At 52.6% G+C, this 17,513-nt stretch overlaps 1 protein-coding gene across 7 annotated transcripts; it reads left to right on the top strand.

Moving 5' to 3' along the window:
• The first annotated feature begins 136 nt into the window (after nucleotides 1-136).
• Nucleotides 137-16,662, top strand: HNRNPC (heterogeneous nuclear ribonucleoprotein C). 7 transcript variants are annotated; one of them, XM_041712866.2, is made up of 9 exons: nucleotides 137-249; nucleotides 4,302-4,330; nucleotides 7,537-7,799; nucleotides 8,775-8,850; nucleotides 11,850-11,897; nucleotides 12,014-12,171; nucleotides 13,798-13,899; nucleotides 15,004-15,161; nucleotides 16,344-16,662. In XM_041712866.2, the coding sequence occupies exons 3-9, from the start codon at nucleotides 7,559-7,561 to the stop codon at nucleotides 16,425-16,427; spliced, it is 867 nt and encodes a 288-aa protein (XP_041568800.1). In that variant the 5' UTR covers nucleotides 137-249; nucleotides 4,302-4,330; nucleotides 7,537-7,558; the 3' UTR covers nucleotides 16,428-16,662. The 7 variants fall into 7 exon arrangements, with proteins under 7 accessions (XP_041568800.1, XP_041568799.1, XP_041568798.1 ...); XM_041712865.2 differs by having other exon boundaries at nucleotides 11,850-11,924; XM_041712864.2 differs by having other exon boundaries at nucleotides 8,775-8,889.
• The last annotated feature ends 851 nt before the right edge of the window (nucleotides 16,663-17,513 follow it).

The following is a 17,513-nucleotide window of genomic DNA, read 5'->3' as shown; positions in this document are numbered from 1 at the left end:
CGATCGATACCACCCCCCTCCAGCCACTCACCGCCTCTCCACCCCCTTCCCGCGCGGCGCCGCTCTGCGCGCTGCCATTGGCTCAGCGTTTGATTGACAGCCGGCTGAGCCAATCACCGCGCGGTAACGGGCGGCGTGGGCGGGTTTAGCGGCGCTGGCGGCGCTGAGGGCGGCGCGGGCGCCATTTTGCGCTCAGCCCCCGGAGGAAGCGGCGGCGGCGGCGGCGGCAGCGCGGCGGTGCCCGGAGCGGTGAGGGGGCAGCGGGGGAGGCTCCGGGAGGGTCCCCGAGGGGCTCCGGGAGGGTTCGCGAAGCGGAGGAGCCGCCCGGAGGTGTTGGGAAAGGTTTTGGGGGGGTGGAAATGGCGGCGGCGCGTGAGGGAGCGAGGCGGGAAAAGGGGGGGGGAATGAGGGGCGCCCCCTCAGGGCCGCGAGGGGCGTGGCCAAAACCGCGGTGGGCGGGGCCACGCCCTCATTAACTAATTGCTCTGCGTAATTAACTAATGACTGGGCTGGGGGGGTGTAATTAACCCCTTCAGGGCCGGGATTTACCCCGCCGGGGGCGGGGTTTGGCTTTAGGGGCGTGGTTTTGTTCGGGGGACGGGGTTTGATTCCCCGGGTTAGTTAATTAATGAGCTCGCTCCGGGTTTAATTAACCCCTGCGCAGGCGGGGTTTGAATCCCTGAGGTAATTAATTAATTAACCCCTGCGGGGACGGGGCTGACACCTCTGGGGTGGGGGCGTGGTTTAGCCCTGATTAACATCTTAATTAATTAATTAACCCCTTGGCGCCAGGCTGGGCCTAATTTACTCCCTTTGGAGGCCTTCGTTTGCATAATTAACCCACCCAGGGGGCGTGGCTAATCGTTAAGGGGCTAATTAATGCTAATTAAGGGCTAATAATGCTGCGAGGGGCGGGGCTAATTTAAATGTGGGCGTGGCCAAGCCTGGCTTTGGGGGCGCTTACTGAATTTGGGTCTTTAATTGAACCCTAAAAGCTTTAATTAAACCCCCAAAAAGCTTCAATTAATCTTCGAAAAGCTTTAATTAATCCCCCCAAATTTTTAATTAAACCCCCCAAAAACTTTAAATAAATTAAACCCCCCAAAAGCTTTAATTAAACCCCCAAATTTTGGGAGCTCAGGTTCGGTTTTTGGCCTTTTCCCCCCAATTTTGGGACTCAGGTTCGATTTCTGGTCTTTTTCCCCCAATTTTGGGACTCAGGTTCTGTTTTTGGCCTTTTCCCCCCCAATTTTGGGACTCAGGTTCGATTTTTGGCCTTTTTAATCCCAATATTGGGACTCAGGATCGGTTTTTGGCCTTTTCCCCCCAATTTTAGGGCTCAGGTTCGATTTTTGGCCTTTTTCCCCCAATTTTGGGAGCTCAGTTTCGATTTTTGGGCCTTTTTCCCCCAATTTTGGGAGCTCAGTTTCGATTTTTGGCCTTTTTCCCCCAATTTTGGGAGCTCAGTTTCGATTTTTGGCCTTTTTATCCCATTTTCGGGAGCTCAGGTTCAGTTTTTGGCCTTTTCCCCCCAATTTTGGGACTCAGGTTCGATTTTTGGCCTTTTTCCCCCAATTTTGAGAGTCAGTTTCAATTTTTTCCTTTTCCCCCCCGAGGGGTCCCGGGTGGTTTTTGGGGTATTTTTGGAGGTTTTTGGTTACTTTGTGGATAGTTCCGGGTGGTTTTTGGTGTTTTCAGGGGGTTTTGGTGTTTTATGGGGGTATTTGGGTGATTTTTGTAGTTTTAGGGGGTTTTAGGAGTTTTTTAGTGGTTCCAGGCAGTTTTGGGTGAGTTTTTGAGGTTTTTGGTTGGTCTCAGGTGGTTTTCGGGTTTTTTTAAGGGGTTTTTGATCAGTTCCTGGTGGGTTTTGGTTTATTTTAGTGGTTTTGGGGTTTTTTTAGGGGTTTTTTGGTTGGTCCCAGGTGGTTTTTGGGGTTTTTAGGGGTTTTTGAGCAGTTCCAGGTGGTTTTTGGGGTTTTTAGGGGTTTTTGATCAATTCTAGGTTCATTTTGGGGTTTTTTTTGGTTTTTGGGGTGTTTTGGTGCGTTTTTGGGGCTAAATCCCAAATTCCCGTATTCTCCAGCAGCTCCCATCTCATTTCTCCCATTTTCTCCCCCAAAATCTTCATTTTTCAGGGGATTTCCCCCAGATTTCGGGGCCAACCCCCAAATTTCCCCATTCCCACCCAAATTTCCCTCCCCCCTCCCCCTCCCGCCTTAATTAAAGCTCCAAAGTCCCAAATTTCTCCTTTTTTCCCCAAATGTGTGGCTTTGGGAGGGCGGAGGGGAATTCAGGGAGTTAAACCAGATTTTTGCCAAAAAACCCAAAATTCGGGGGCAAAATCCCCAAATTCGGGGACAAATCCCCCAAAATCAGGTACAAATCCCCCAAATTTTCTGTTTCTGCCCAAATTCAGAGGCAAAATCACCAAATTTGTTACTCACCCCCAAATTCACGGAGAAACCCCCAAATTCAGGGAGAACCCCCAAATTCAGGGAGAAATCCCCAAATTTGGGGACAAATCCCCGAAAATCAGGTACAGATCCCCCATATTTTCTGTTTCCGCCCAAATTCAGAGGCAAAATCCCCGAATTTGGGGACAAACCCCCCAAATTCAGGAGAAACCCCCAAATTTTCTGTTTCTGCCTAAATTCAGAGGCAAAATCCCCAAATTTGGGGACAAACCCCCCAAATTCCGGGAAAAAACCCCCAAATTTTCTTTTTCTGCCCAAATTCAGGGGCAATACCCCAAAATTTGGGGTCAAACCCCTCAAGTTCTCCATTTTTCCCAAATTCAGGCACAACCCCCCCAAATTTGGGGACAAATTCTCCGAATTCTCCATTTCTGCCCAAATTCGGGGACAAATTCTCCGAATTCTCCATTTCTCCCCAAATTCGGGACAAATTCCCTGAATTTTCCATTTCTCCCCAAATTCAGGGACAAATTTCCCAAATTTGGGGACAAACCCCCCAAATTCTCAATTTCTCCCCAAATTTGGTTTCAAACCCTCCAAATTCAGGGACAACCCCCCCAAATTTAGGGACAAACTCTCTAAATTCCCAATTTCTTCCCAAATTTTGGGACAAATTTCCCAGTTTTGGGGACAAACCCTCCAAATTCTCCGTTTCTCCCCAAATTTGGTTTCAAACCCCCCAAATTCAGGGACAACCCCCCCAAATTTGGGGACAAACTCTCCGAATTCTCCATTTCTCCCCAAATTCGGGGACAAACTTCCCAGTTTTGGGGACAAACCCTCCAAATTCAGGGACAACCCCCCCAAATTCTCAATTTCTTCCCAAATTTGGGGACAAATCTCCCAGTTTTGGGGACAAACTCCCCAAATTCTCCATTTCTCCCCAAATTTGGTTTAAACCCCCCAAATTCAGGGACAACCCCCCAAATTCCCAATTTCATCCCAAATTTGGGGACGAACCCCCAAAATCTGGGGACAAATCCCCGAAAATCAGGTCCAAACCCCCCAAATTCTCCATTTCTCCCCAAATTTGGTTTCAAATCCCCCAAATTCAGGGACAACCCCCCCAAATTTGGGGACAAATTCGCTGAATTCTCCATTTCTCCCCAAATTCAGGGACAAATTTCCCAGTTTTGGGGACAAACGCCCCAAATTCTCCATTTCTCCACAAATTTGGTTTCAAACCCCCCAAATTCAGGGACAAATCCCCCAAATTCTCAATTTTATCCCAAATTTGGGGACGAACCCCCAAAATCTGGGGACAAATCCCCGAAAATCTGGTCCAAACCCCCCAATTCTCCCGTTTCTCCCCAAATTTCGGCATTTTCTCCACCCACTCCCAAAACTCGCCTTTTTCACCCCAAATCCCCCCCGTATTCCCCCTCCCCCACCCCGCCATGATGGGGGGGGGAGGGGTCGTGGTTGGGTGGGGGGAGGGGTCACCCACACCCCCCCCCCCCAAAAAAATTTTGGGATTGTGGGCGTGGCCTCGGCGGTGGGGGCGGGGCCTGGGGGGGAGGGGGGAGGGGTCGCTGAAATTTCTCTCCTTCCACAGGGCCCAGGAGGCGATCCCGGACCGGCCCCTCCCCCACCCCTCCCCCACCCCTCCCCCACCCCTCCCCTCCCCCTTTTCCCGCCCGATTTTGGAGGTTTTTACCCAAAAAACGGGAATTTTAACTCAAAACCAGCGCGGGGTGGGGAGGGGCCGGTGGCGGTGGGGGAGGGGCGCCGCTGGGGGCGGGGCCTGAGCGCGGTGTGGGGGAGGGGCCCCCGAGCCCTCCCCCCCCCTCCAAATTTGCCATTTTTTTGTCTCTTTTTTGTCCACAGCGCGATTTTTTTGAGCCGGCGCGGCGACCGTAAGTTCCAAACGTTTTCCTGCTTTTTTTTTTTTTTTTTTTTTTTTTTGTGGGTTTTTTTATTTTTTATTTTTTTATTTTTTTGGGTTTTTTTTTTTTTTTTAATTGTTGTTGTTTTTGTGGGTTTTTTTCCCCCCCTCCCCCACTGCCTTTCTCTCTCTCTCTCCCCTCCCCCCACCCAAAACCTTTTAACTCCTCCCCCTTCCCTTAAAAAAAATTTAAATACATTTAAATAAATGCAAATTTTGCCCCTCCCATGCCCACAAGCCCCTCCCCCAACCCAACTGGGTGTTCCCCCCCACCCAAGGCCCCAAAACTGCCTCAAAGTGGCCCAAAACGGCCCCAAAATGGCTGAAAAATGCCCAAAATGGCTGAAAACGGCCCCAAATGGCTGAAAAATGCCCAAAATGGCTGAAAACGGCCCAAAATGGCTGAAAAATGCCAAAAATGGCTAAAAAGGGCCCAAAATGGCTGAAAATGGCCCTAAAACTGCCCAAAAATGGCGGAAAATGGCCCAAAATGGCTGAAAACGGCTGAAACGGCCCAAAACGGCTGAAACGGCCCCAAAATGGCCCAAAATGGCCCAAACTGACCCCAAAACGGAGCAGGAGGGGGCGGGGCCCAGCCCCTCCCTTTGCCCCTCCCCCCCCCCCCGGTATTTTCAGGGGTTTGAGGGGTTTTGATAATTTTTAATTTTTTTTTTCCGATTTTTTTTGTTTTGAAGTTTTTTATTTTTAAAGGCTTTCCCCGAAATTTTTATTTTTAATTTTTAATTTTTAATTTTTTTTTAATTTTTTGGCCTCTTTCGGCCCAAGCCCCGCCCCCTTTAGCGCTCAAGCCCCGCCCCCTCCCCTTGGCCACGCCCTCTTTGGCCCCGCCCCCTCCCCTTGGCCCCGCCCCCTTTGCCGCCGCCGACCCACGGACGCCCCTCCCCCCACGGTAAGAATATGCAAATTAGCGCTAATTAAATCCCCGACCGATCAATCGGGACCCCTCATTAGGGACCTGGTGCTAATTAGGGATGTTAATTAGGCATTTAAAGTAATGAGCAGGTGTTATAGTGCTCATTAGCATAATCCATGCAATGCTCATTAGGGTAATTAATCTCTTGTTAGGGATTTCGCACTAATTAGGGATGTTAATTAGGCGTTTTAAGTAATGAGAGATTGCTACAGTGCTCATTAGCATAATCCACGCAATGTTCATTTGCGTAATTAATCTCTTGTTAGGGATTTCACACTAATTAGGCATTGTTTGGTGTTAGAGTGCTCATTAGCATAATTAATTCATTAGCCGAGGTCAAAGGACAGCAGCAGCGCTAATTAGAGTTCCTGGTTGTATGCTAATGATGCCTTTAATTAACAAGCTGGGTGTTTAGTTAATGTTCATTAATGAGGGTTAATATTCATTAGTGTGATTAATATTCATAGGTAATATTAATTAGCAATTCTGAGGGAGTGGTCATTAGCGAGGGCTGGATAATTACCGTAATTATTAAGGGGTATTAGTGTAATTATTGAGGGCTATTAGCGTAATTATTGAGGGCTAGGTAATTATCTTAATTATAAAGACTGGGTCATTACCATAATTAACATTGGCTGGATAATTACTGTAATTACTTAGGACTGGATAATTGCTGTAATTAAGTAGGGACGGGACTAACGAACAGCGCTCATTAACAAAATGCATTAAGAATTGTAATGGGGTGGGCCTTAGGTGCTGTTTATGCAAATTAGATGCTAATTGGGGCTGCTGAGGGTAGCCATTAGGCTCTGTTTATGCTAATTAGATGGTAATTAGGGGTGATGGGTTGGCCATTAGGTGCTGTTTATGTTAATTATATACTAATTGGGGGTGATGGGTTGGGTGTAGGGTGCCATTTATGTTAATTAGATGCTAATTTGGGACCTCAGGGTTTGGCCTTGGGTGCTGGTCATGCAAATTAGATGCTAATTAGAGGCAATAAGTTGCCCTTAGGTGCCATTTATGCTAATTAGATGATAATTGGGGTTGATATGTTTGCATAATGTGCTGTTTATGCTAATTAGATGCTAATTGGGGCGGGGTCTTAGAGGGTTCTGGAACCTTCTGGGGGTTCCCGCACATTTTTGGGCGTTTTGGGGCATTTTTGGTGTTTTTTGGGTGGTTTTGGATGTTTTTGGGTGTTTTTTACAGGATTTCGGGCGGGTTTTGGGTGGATTTCAGGTTTTTTGAATTTTTCAGAGGTTTTTGGAACTTTTTGGAGATTTTTGGAACTTTTTGGGTGTTTTTTGGAGGTTTTTGGGTGGTTCCATGTGGGTTTTTTTTTTTTAATGTTTTTGGGTGGATTTTGGAGTTTTTTGGGAGTCCTTGGGCGTTTTTCGGGAGTTTTCGGGTGGTTCTGGGGTGGTTTTTTTGGGTGGTTTTTGAGTGGTTTTTGGAAATTTTTGGCCATCCCGAGACTGACCACGCCCACACTGAAAAAATGGGGAAAATTCGGGGGAAATTGGGAAAAGAATTGGGAAAAATTGGGAAAAATGGGAAAAAATGGGGGGAAAATTGGGAAAAATGGGGGGAAATTGGGAAAATGAGAAGAAAATGGGGAAAGTGGGGGGAAATTGGAAAAAATTGGGAAAAGTTGGGGAGAAAATTTGGAACAATGAGAAAACGGGGGGAAATTGGGAAAATGGGGGGAAATTGGAAAGCAATGGGGAAAATTGGGGGAAATTAGGAAAAGAATTGGGAAAATTGGGAAAAATTGGGGGAATTGGGGAAAAATTGGAAGAAAATTGGGAAAATTGGAAGAATACGGAGAAAGTGGCTGAAAAATGGGGTAAATTGGGAAAAAATGGGAAAAATGGGGGAGATTGTGAAAAATGGGAATTTGGGAAAATTGGAAGAAAATTGGGAAAATGGGAAGAAAATGGGAAAAGTGGGGGAAAATGGGGGAAATTGGGCAAAATTGGGAAAAAATTGGGAAAATGGGTAAAAAATTGGGAAAAATAGAAAAATGGGAAAAAAGTAGGGGAAAATTGGGAAAAATGGGCAGAAAATTGGGAAAATGGGAAGAAAACAGAGAAAGTGGCTGAAAAATGGGGGGAAATTGGGAAAAATGGGGGAAATTGGGAAAAAATGGGGAAAATGGCAAAAATATTGGGAAAAATGGGAAAAATTTTGTGGAAATTGATAAAAAAGGAGAAATTGGGTCCAAATGCCCCCTCCCCCAGGCCACGCCCCCCCCCCGCGGCCATGGCCAGCAACGTGACCAACAAGACGGACCCGCGGTCGCTGAACTCGCGCGTCTTCATCGGGAACCTGAACACGCTGGTGGTGAAGAAGAGCGACGTGGAGGCCATCTTCGCCAAGTACGGCAAGATCGTCGGCTGCTCCGTGCACAAGGGCTTCGCCTTCGTGCAGTACGTCAACGAGCGCAACGCCCGCGCCGCCGTGGCCGGGGAGGACGGCCGCATGATCGCCGGCCAGGTCCTAGGTGGGTGGTGGTCACTCGTGGTCATTCGTGGTCACTCGGAGGTTCTGGGAGGTGTTTTGGGGTCTGGGGGTCACGGCAGGAGGAGCCCCATGTTTGGGTGGGGCAGGGAGGGCTGGGGAGGTGGTTACCGAGGTGGCCGTGGTCATTGGTCATCACTGATGGTCAGTTGTGGTCATTTTGAGGTTCTGGGAGGTGTTTTGGGGTCTGGGGGGCTTAAGCTGGAGGAGCCCCAGGTTTGGGTGGGGCAATGAGGGTCACACGGGTGGTCAGCGAAGTGGCCGTGGTCACTGGTCATCACTGATGGTCAGTTATGGTCAGTCTGTTGGTCTGGGTGAGGTTCTGGGAGGTGTTTTGGAGTCTGGGGGGCTTGGACTGGAGGAGCCCCACGCTTGGGTGGGGCAATGAGGGTCACACGAGCGGTCAGCGAGGTGGCCCTGGTCACTTATGGTCACTTGTGGTCACTCGGAGGTTCTGGGAGGTGTTTTGGGGTCAGTTTTGGGCAGCTCCAGGTGAGCTCATTTTGGGGCGGTTTAGGGCCAGTTTGGGTCTTTTTGGGGTGATTTTGGAGGCAGTGCCCCAAACCCCCCAAAACTGACCATAAAGTTTCACCAAATCCCCCCCGAGTTACCCCAAATCCCCCCCAAAGTTGCCCCAGACCCCCCAAATTTGCCCCACACCCCCCAAACTGGCCCCAAACCACCCCAAACCCATCTAAAACCAATCCCAAGCTGCCCCAAACCCCCCCGAACTGGCCCCAAACCCCCCAAATTTTCCCCAACCCCCCCAAACTGGCCCCAAACCCCCCCAAAGTTGCCCCAAACCACCCCGAACTTGCCCCAAACCCCCCCAAATTCACCCAAAACCCCTCCAAACTGGCCCCAAATCCCCCCAAATTTGCCCCAATTTGCCCCAAACCCCCCCAATTTGCCCCAAACCCCCCCAAATTCACCCCAAACCCGCCGCTGTGTCCCGCAGACATCAACCTGGCGGCCGAGCCGAAGGTGAACCGGGGCAAGGCGGGCGTGAAGCGCTCGGCGGCCGAGATGTACGGGTCAGTAGCCGCCCCCCCGTCACCGTCCCCCCTCGTCAGGTGGGGACCCGGGGGGCTGTGGGGCAATTTGGGGTGTCCCGGGGGGGTTTGGGGTGTCCTGGGGGAAATTTGGAAATTTTGGGGGATTTTTTGGGGATCCCAGGGGGGTTTTGGGGTGTCCCATGGGGGGGTTTGGGGTGTCCTGAGGGGGATTTTGGAAATTCTGGGGCAATTTCTGGGGGTCCCGGGGTGATTTTGGGGTGTCCTGGGGGGGTTTGGGGTGTCCCAGGGGGGTTTGGGGTGTCCCAGGGGGGTTTCTGAAATTTTGAGGGATTTTTTGGGGATCCCAGGGGGGTTTTTGGGGTGTCCCTGGGAGTTTTTGGGGTGTCCCAGGGGGTTTTGGGGTGTCCCTGGGGGAATTTTGGAAATTTTGGGGGATTTTTTGGGGTGTCCAGGGGGATTTGGGGTGTCCTGGGGGGGATTTTGGAAATTTTGGGGGATTTTTTGGGGTGTCCCAGGGGGTTTTGGGGATCCCAGTTGGAGTTTTGGGGTGTCCCAGGGGGGTTTGGGGTGTCCTGAGCGGGATTTTGGAAATTTTGGGGAATTTTTGGGGATCCCAGGGGGTTTTGGGGTGTCCCGGGGGGTTTTTGGGGTGTCCCAGGGGGATTTGGGGTGTCCTGAGTGGGATTTTGGAAATTTTGGGGGATTTTTTGGGGTGTCCCAGGGGGGTTTGGGGTGTCCCAGGGGGGTTTGGGGTGTCCTGAGTGGGATTTTGGAAATTTTGGGGGATTTTTTGGGGTGTCCCGGGGTGACTTTGGGGTGTCCCACTGGGAGTTTGGGGGATCCCAGGGGGAGTTTGGGGTGTCCTGGGGGGTTTTGGAAATTTTGGGGGATTTTTTGGGGTGTCCCAGGGGGGGGTTTGGGGTGTCCTGGGGGGTTTTTGGGGTATCCCAGGGGGGTTTGGGGTGTCCTGGGGGGAATTTTGGAAATTTTGGGGGATTTTTTGGGGTGTCCCAGGGGGGTTTGGGGTGTCCCAGGGGGGTTTGGGGTGTCCCTGAGGGGGATTTTGGAAATTTTGGGGGATTTTTTGGAGATCCTGGGGGGTTTTGGGGTGTCCCGGGGGGGTTTGGGGTGTCCCGGGGGGGGGTTTTGGGGTGTCCTTGGGAGGATTTTGGAAATTTTGGGGATTTTTTTGGGATCCCAGGGGGGGTTTGGGGTGTCCCAATGGGAGTTTGGGGTGTCCTGGAGGGGTTTGGGGTGTCCCAGGGGGATTTTTTGGGGATCCTGGGGTGGTTTTGGGGTGTCCCAGTAGGAATTTGGGGTGTCCCAGGGGGGTTTGGGGTGTCCTAGGGGGTTTTTTGGAAATTTCGGGGGATTTTTTGGGGATCCCAGGGGAGTTTGGGGATCCCAAGGGGGGTTTGGGGTGTCCTGAGGGGGATTTTGGAAATTTTGGGGGATTTTTTGGGGTGTCCCAGGGGGTTTTGGGGTGTCCCAGGGGGAATTGGGGTGTCCCTGAGGGGAATTTTGGGGATTTTTTGGGGATCCCGGGGTGGTTTTTGGGGTGTCCCGGGAACATTTGAGGTGTCCTGGGGGATTTGGGGTGTCCTGGGGGGGATTTTGGAAATTTTGGGGGATTTTTTGGGGTGTCCAAGGGGTTTTTGGGGTGTCCTGGGGGGGTTTGGGGTGTCCCAGGGGATTTTTGGGGGGTTCTGGGCAGTTTTTGCAGTTTTTAGAGTGTCCTGGTTGCTTTTTTTGGGGATCCTGCGGGTTTTTTGGGGGGATTTTGGGGTTGTTTGGGATTTTTTTGTGGTTTCCCAGAGATTTTTTGGGGCTTTTAAGAGATTTTGGGTGGGGGGTTTTTGGGGTGACCCAGTGGGGTTTTTGTTTTGGGCCTCCCTTGGTTTTTTTGGGGGGTTTTAGGGTTTTTCGGGGATTTTTGTGGTGTTCCAGGAGGTTGTTTTTTTGGGGGGCTCCTGGGAGATTTTTGGGGGGTTTTTGGGGATCCCAGAGACTTTTTTTTTGGAGATTTTGGGGTGGTTTGGGAGGTTTTTGGGACATCCCGGGCGTTATTTGGGGGGTTTTGGGGTCTCCCTGAGGAGTTTTTGGGGCTCCAAGGGTTTTTTGGGGGGGTTTTGGGTGTTTTTTTGGTGTCTCAGGGATTTTTTGTGGCTCCTGTGGATTTTTGGGGGGATTTTTGTGGTTTCTCAGGGATGTTTTTGTGGCTCCTGTGAATTTTTGGGGGGTTTTGGGTGGTTTTGAGGTTTCCCAGGGATTTTTTTAGGGGCCTGCCATGAGTATTTTGGGTGGATTTTCTGGTTTTTGGTGTGTCCCAGTGATTTTTGTGGGGTTTTGGGTGGTTTTGAGGTTTTCCAGGGATTTTTTTGGGGGGCTCCAGGGTTTTTTGGGGATTTTTGGCGTTTTTGTTGTTTCCCAAGGTTTTTTGTGGGGTTTTGGGTATTTTTGAGGTTTTCCAGGGATTTTTTTGGGGGCTCCTGGGGTTTTTTGGGTGGATTTTGTGGTTTTTGGGGTGCCCCAGGGTTTTTGGGCTTGCCATGTTTTTTTTCAGGGATTTTGTGGTTTTTGTTGTTTCCCAAGGTTTTTTTGGGGGTTTTGGGTGGTTTGGATGTTTCCCAGGTCTTTTTTTGGGGAGTTTTTGGGGTTTTTGTGGTGTCCCAGGTTTTTTTGTGGTGTTTTGGGCGGTTTTGAGGTTTTCCAGTGATTTTTTTGGGGGGCTCCGGGGTTTTTTGGGGTTTTTGTTATTTCTCAGGGATTTTTGTGGGGTTTTGGGTGGTTTTGTGCTGTCCCAGGGATTTTTTTGGGGTTTTTTTGGGGTTTTTTTGGGGTTTTTGTGGTTTCCCAAGGTTTTTTGTGGTGTTTTGGGTGGTTTTGAGTTTCCCAGGGGATTTTTTTGGTGCTTCCATGTTTTTTTGGGTGGATTTTGTGGTTTTGATGTTTCCCAGGTCTTTTTTTGGGTGGGTTCTGGTGTTTTTTCCCGATCTCACTCCCTGCCCCGCCCCCAGGTCGTCGTTCGACCTGGACTACGACTTCCAGCGGGATTACTATGACCGGTACCAGTATAAACCAGTTCAGAGCGGGTTAGGGACCCCCCCCGCCCCTCCCCCCGCCCCTCCCCCCCAGCCCCGCCCGGGGGCGCCCCAAACTCAGCGCTGCCCCTCCCCCGCAGGATGTACAGCTACCCCGCCCGCGTGCCGCCCCCGCCCCCCATCGCCCGCGCCGTGGTGCCCTCCAAGCGCCAGCGCGTCTCCGGGAACACGTCCCGGCGCGGGAAGAGCTTCAACAGCAAGTCCGGGCAGCGCGGATCCTCCTCCAAGTCCGGAAAACGTACGGGGAGACGGGGAAATATGGTGGGGAGGGCGGGGCGGGGCAATATGGCGGTGTCCGAGCCAATATGGCGGCAACTGAGCCAATATGGCGGCAACCGAGACAATATGGCGGCGTCCGATCCAATATGGCGGCACCTGAGCCAATATGGCGGCGTCCGAGCCAATATGGCGGCACCCGAGCCAATATGGTGGTGTCCGAGCCAATATGGCAGTGTTCGAGCCAATATGGCGGCATCGAGCCAATATGGCAGCACTCGAGCCACTATGGTGGTGTCTGATCCAATATGGCGGCGTCCGAGCCAGTATGGCGGTGTCTGAGCCAATATGGCGGCAACTGAGCCAATATGGCGGCACTCGAGCCAATATGGCGGTGCCCGAGCCAATATGGCGGCGTCTGAGCCAATATGGCGGCAGCCAAACCAATATGGCTGTTATCATTCCCCATATCCAATATGGCTGCCCCAATGTCCCTATCCAACATGGCCGTCCCCAAATCCAACATGGCCACCCCCATGTCCCAGTCCAACAGGTTGGTGCCATATTCAATATGGCCGCCCCATATCCCAATCCAATATGGCCGCCCCATAAACAACATGGCCACCCTCATGTCCCAATCCAACATGGCTGTTGCCATATTCAATATGGCCACCCCTATATCTCAATCCAACATGGCCATCCCCATATCCCAATCCAATATGGCAGCCCCCATTCTCCATACCCAACATGGCCGCTCTCATTTCCAACATGGCCACCCCCATATCCAACATGGCCACTCCCATACCCAACATGTCCGCTGCCATATTGATAATGGCCACCTCCATATCCCAATCCAACATGGCTGCCCTCATATCCAACATGGCCACCCCCATGTCCCAATCCAACATGGCTGCTGCCATATTCAATATGGCCACTCCCATATCCCAATCCAGTATGGCCGCCCCAATATCCAACATGGCTACCCCCATACCTGACATGGCGACCCCTATATCCTAATCCAATATGGCAGTCCCCATTCCCCATACCCAACATGGCCGCTCCCGTAGCCAACATGGCCACCCCTATATCCAATATGGCCACCCCAATATCCAACATGGCCGCCCCCATATCCTAATCCAATATGGCCACCCCCATAGCCAACGTGGCCGCTCCCATATTCAACATGTCCGCCCCCATATCCAACATGGTCACTCCCATATTTCAATCTAATATGGCCACCCCCATAGCCAACATGGCCACCCCCATATCCCAATCCAACATGGTGGCCCCCATATCCCAATCCAATATGGCAGCCCCCATTCCCCACACCCAACATGGCCGCTCCCAAATCCAATATTGCCACCCCCATATCCAACATGGCCACCCCCATTCCCCATACTCAACATGGCCACTCCCACACCCAACATGGCCGCCCCCATATCCCAATCCAATATGGCAGCCCCCATTCCCCATACCAAACATGGCCTCCCCTATATCCAACATGGCCGCCCTCATATCCAACATGGCCGCTTCCATATCCCAATTCAACATGGCCGCCCCCATATCCAACATGGCCGCCCCACCCCCCATATCCAAGATGGCCGCCGTGCCCCCCCGGCACTGACGCGATTTTGGGGTGAATTTTCAGTGAAAGGGGACGACCTGCAGAGCATCAAGAAGGAGCTGGGGCAGATCAAGGCCAAGGTGGACGCGCTGCTGGAGAGCCTCGAGCGCCTGGAGCGCGAGCAGAGTGAGCAACGCACCCGAAATCGGCGCTTTTCAACCCAAAACGTGTCATTTCCCAAATCCCGCTTTTCCCCAAAAACGGCGCTTTTCCACCCAAAACAAGCCTTCCCCAAAACCGCGCTTTTCACCCCAAAACGCGCCTTCCCCCAAAACAGCGCTTTTCTGCCCAAAAACGGCGCTTTTCACCCCAAAACGCGCCTTCCCCAAAAACGGCGCTTTTCGCCCAAAACACCTCCTTTTCCCGAATCCCCGCCTGATCCAAACCTGGCACTTTTCAACCCAAAATGTGGCATTTTCCCAAAACCCCGTTTTTTGCCCCAAATACCCCTATTTTTTCCCCCAAATCATCAATTTTTTCCCCAAATCCCCAATTTTTTCCCAAAATCCCCACTTTGCCCCCAAATCCCCATTTTGCCCCCAGATCCCTGTTTCTCGCCCCAAACCTCCAATTTTTCCCAAAATCTCTGTTTTCCACCCCAAAACCCCGAGTTTTTCCCAAAATCTCCATTTTTCACCCCAAATCCTCATTTTTCCCTCCAAACCCTCAATTTTTTCCCCAAACCCCCATTTTTCCCCCCCAAACTCCCGATTTTTTTCCCAAACCCCCATTTTTTCCCCACAAACCCCCCAGTTTTTTCCCAGACTCCCCATTTTTCACCCCAAACACCCATTTTTTCCCCCCAAACCCCCATTTTTTCCCAAAACCCCAGTCTTTTCCCCCAAATCCCTGTTTTTCCCCCAATCCCCCATTTTTCCCCCCAAACCCCTGTTTTTTCCTAAAAATCCCCTTTTCTCATCCCAAATCCCTGATTTCTTCCCAAAATCCCCAATTTTCACCCAAAACCCGCATTTTTTTCCCCCCAAACCCCCTGTTTTTTTCCCAAAACCCCCATTTTTCACCCCAAATCCCCATTTTTCACCCAAAACCCCCATTTTTCCCCCAAACCCCCTTTTTTTTCCCAAACTCCTAATTTTCCTCCCCAAATCCCCGATTTTTTTCCCAAAATCCCCGTTTTTCACCCCAAACCCCCGTTTTTCCCCCCAAACCCCCATTTTTTTCCCAAAATTCATGTTTTTTCCCCCAAAATCCGCCTTTCTCCCCGCGCAGAGGCCAAGAGCGACAAGGCGGAGGAGGAGCAGGGCGGCGGCGGCGGCTCCAAGAAGGACGAGGCCGGCGGGGCCAAGGCCGAGGGCGGCCACGAGGACTCGGCCGAGGAGGGCGACCTGCTGGACGACGACGAGGCCGAGGAGCGGGGCGACGAGCAGGTGGGGCCCAGTTCGGACCAGTACAGACCAGTTTGGACCAGTTCGGACCAGTGACTGACCCCCAGTGACCTCCCAGTGACCCCCAGTGACCCCCAGTACAGACCAGTTCGGATATCCCAGTACAGACCAATTCAGATCTCCCAGTTTGGACCAGTTTGGACCAGTTCGGACCAGTAACTGACCCCCTGTGACCCCCCCAGTGACCCCCAGTGACCCCCAGTACAGACCAGTTCGGATCTCCCAGTACAGACCAGTGACCCCTCAGTGACCTCTCAGTGACCCCCAGTACAGGCCAGTTCAGGTCCCCCAGTACAAACCAGTTCAGATTTCCCAGTACACACCAGTTCGGACCAGTTCGGACGAGTAACTGACCCCTCAGTGACCTCCCAGTGACCCCCCAGTGACCCCCAGTACAGACCAGTTTGGATATCCCAGTACAGACCAGTATAGACCAGTGACCCTTCAGTGACCTCTCAGTGACCCCCAGTACAGGCCAGTTCAGGTCTCCCAGTACAAACCAGTTTGGACCAGTTCGGACCAGTTCGGACCAGTAACCGACCCCCAGTGACCTCCCCAGTGACCCCTGGTGACCTCCCAGTGCCCTCCCAGTACAAACCAGTGACCCCTTAGTGCCCCCCAGTGCCCTCCCAGTACAAACCAGTGACCCCTTAGTGCCCCCCAGTGCCCTCCCAGTACAAACCAGTGACCCCTTAGTGCCCCCCAGTGCCCTCCCAGTACAAACCAGTGCCCCCAGTACCCTCCCAGTACCCTCCCAGTACAAACCAGTATAGACCAGTGACCCCTTAGTGCCGTCCCAGTGCCCTCCCAGTACAAACCAGTACAGACCAGTGACCCCTTAGTGCCCTCCCAGTACAAACCAGAGCCCCCAGTGCCCTCCCAGTACAAACCAGTACAGACTGGTGACCCCTTAGTGTCCTCCCAGTACAGACCAGTGCCCCCAGTGCCCTCCCAGTGCCCTCCCAGTACAAACCAGTGCCCTCCCAGTACCCTCCCAGTGCAAACCAGTGCCCCCAGTGCCCTCCCAGTACAAACCAGTGCCCTCCCAGTGCCCTCCCAGTACAAACCAGTACCAACATGGGCGTGTCCGGGCTGTGCGAGGTGGGGGAGGGGTTTCCAGCCCCTCCCCCCCCCCCACTGACGCCCCTCCCCCCCATTTCGCAGCTGGAGTCGCTGAAAGGGGACGAGAAGGAGGCGGAGGAGGGGGAGGACGACCGGGACAGCGCCAACGGCGAGGACGAGCCCTGAGCCCCGCCCCCCGCCGGCCCCGCCCCCCCCGGCCCCGCCCCCCGCCCCGCCCCCGCCCCGCTCGTGCGCTCGTGGCCCCTCCCCCTTCCCGCCCCCCGTAGTTGTTACCCCTCCCCCCATTTTATCCCCCTCGTGCCCCTCCCCCACCCCCACACGGCCCCGCCCCCCCTCTGGCCCCGCCCCCCTCGGTTAATTTTGATACCTCGAGATGATAATTAAAGGACGGATGTTTGTAGGCGTGGCTCCGGTGGGGGAGGGGCGGGACACGCCCAAGATGGCGGCGTGGGTACGGCAGGCCAAGATGGCCGCCCGCATGTGTTCCAGTCCAAGATGGCCGCCCCCGTGCGTTCCGATCCAAGATGGCCGCCCCCGTGCGTTCCAATCCAATATGGCCACCCACATGTGTTCCAATCCAAGATGGCCGCCCCCGTGTGACTCAGTCCAATATGGCCGCCCCCGTGCGTTCCAATCCAATATGGCCGCCAACGTGCGTTCCAATCCAATATGGCCGCCCACACATGTTCCAATCCAACATGGCTGCCCCCATGTGTCCCAATCCAATATGGCCGCCCCTCCATGCCCCACCTAAGATGGTGGGTTTTATGCCCTTTAATCCAAGATGGCTGCCCCTGTGTGCCACAATCCAACATGGCCTCCCCCATTTGCCCTAATCCAATATGGCAGCCCCCGTGTCCGGAAATTCAAGATGGCCGTCTCCACATGCCAAAATCCAAGATGGCCGCCCCTATACACCAACCCAATATGGCTGCCCGCAGGTGTCAGAATTCTTCTAAGATGGTCACCCCCATGTGCGATTATCCAATATGGCCGCCTCTGTGCTCCACCCAAAATGGCCGCCTCTTGTGCCGCAATCCAAGATGGCCACCCCTAAGTGCTGTAATCCAAGATGGCTGCCCCCATGTGGTGCAATCTAAAATGGCCGCCCCCATGTGCCATAATCCAACATGGCAGCCTCTGTGTTCCACCCAAGATGGCTTCCCCCATGTGCCGTAATCCAATATGGCGGTCCCCATACCCTAATCCAAGATGGCCGCCTCTGTGCCCCACCCAATATGGTGGCCCCCA

Source organism: Taeniopygia guttata, chromosome 36 (genome assembly GCF_048771995.1).
Source record: "Taeniopygia guttata chromosome 36, bTaeGut7.mat, whole genome shotgun sequence".
In the NCBI taxonomy this organism is placed as follows: domain Eukaryota; kingdom Metazoa; phylum Chordata; class Aves; order Passeriformes; family Estrildidae; genus Taeniopygia; species Taeniopygia guttata.
This window is presented reverse-complemented; position numbering and strand designations above follow the sequence as displayed.

Bases quoted from the DNA above. Each gene is read 5' to 3' on its own strand.
- HNRNPC (XM_041712862.2), top strand. From the start codon at position 7,559: ATGGCCAGCAACGTGACCAACAAGACGGACCCGCGGTCGCTGAACTCG. The intron at 8,890-11,849 runs GTGGGGACCCGG...CCCCGCCCCCAG, and splicing joins TCACCGTCCCCCCTCGTCAG to GTCGTCGTTCGACCTGGACT. The intron at 11,925-12,013 runs GTTAGGGACCCC...CCTCCCCCGCAG, and splicing joins TATAAACCAGTTCAGAGCGG to GATGTACAGCTACCCCGCCC.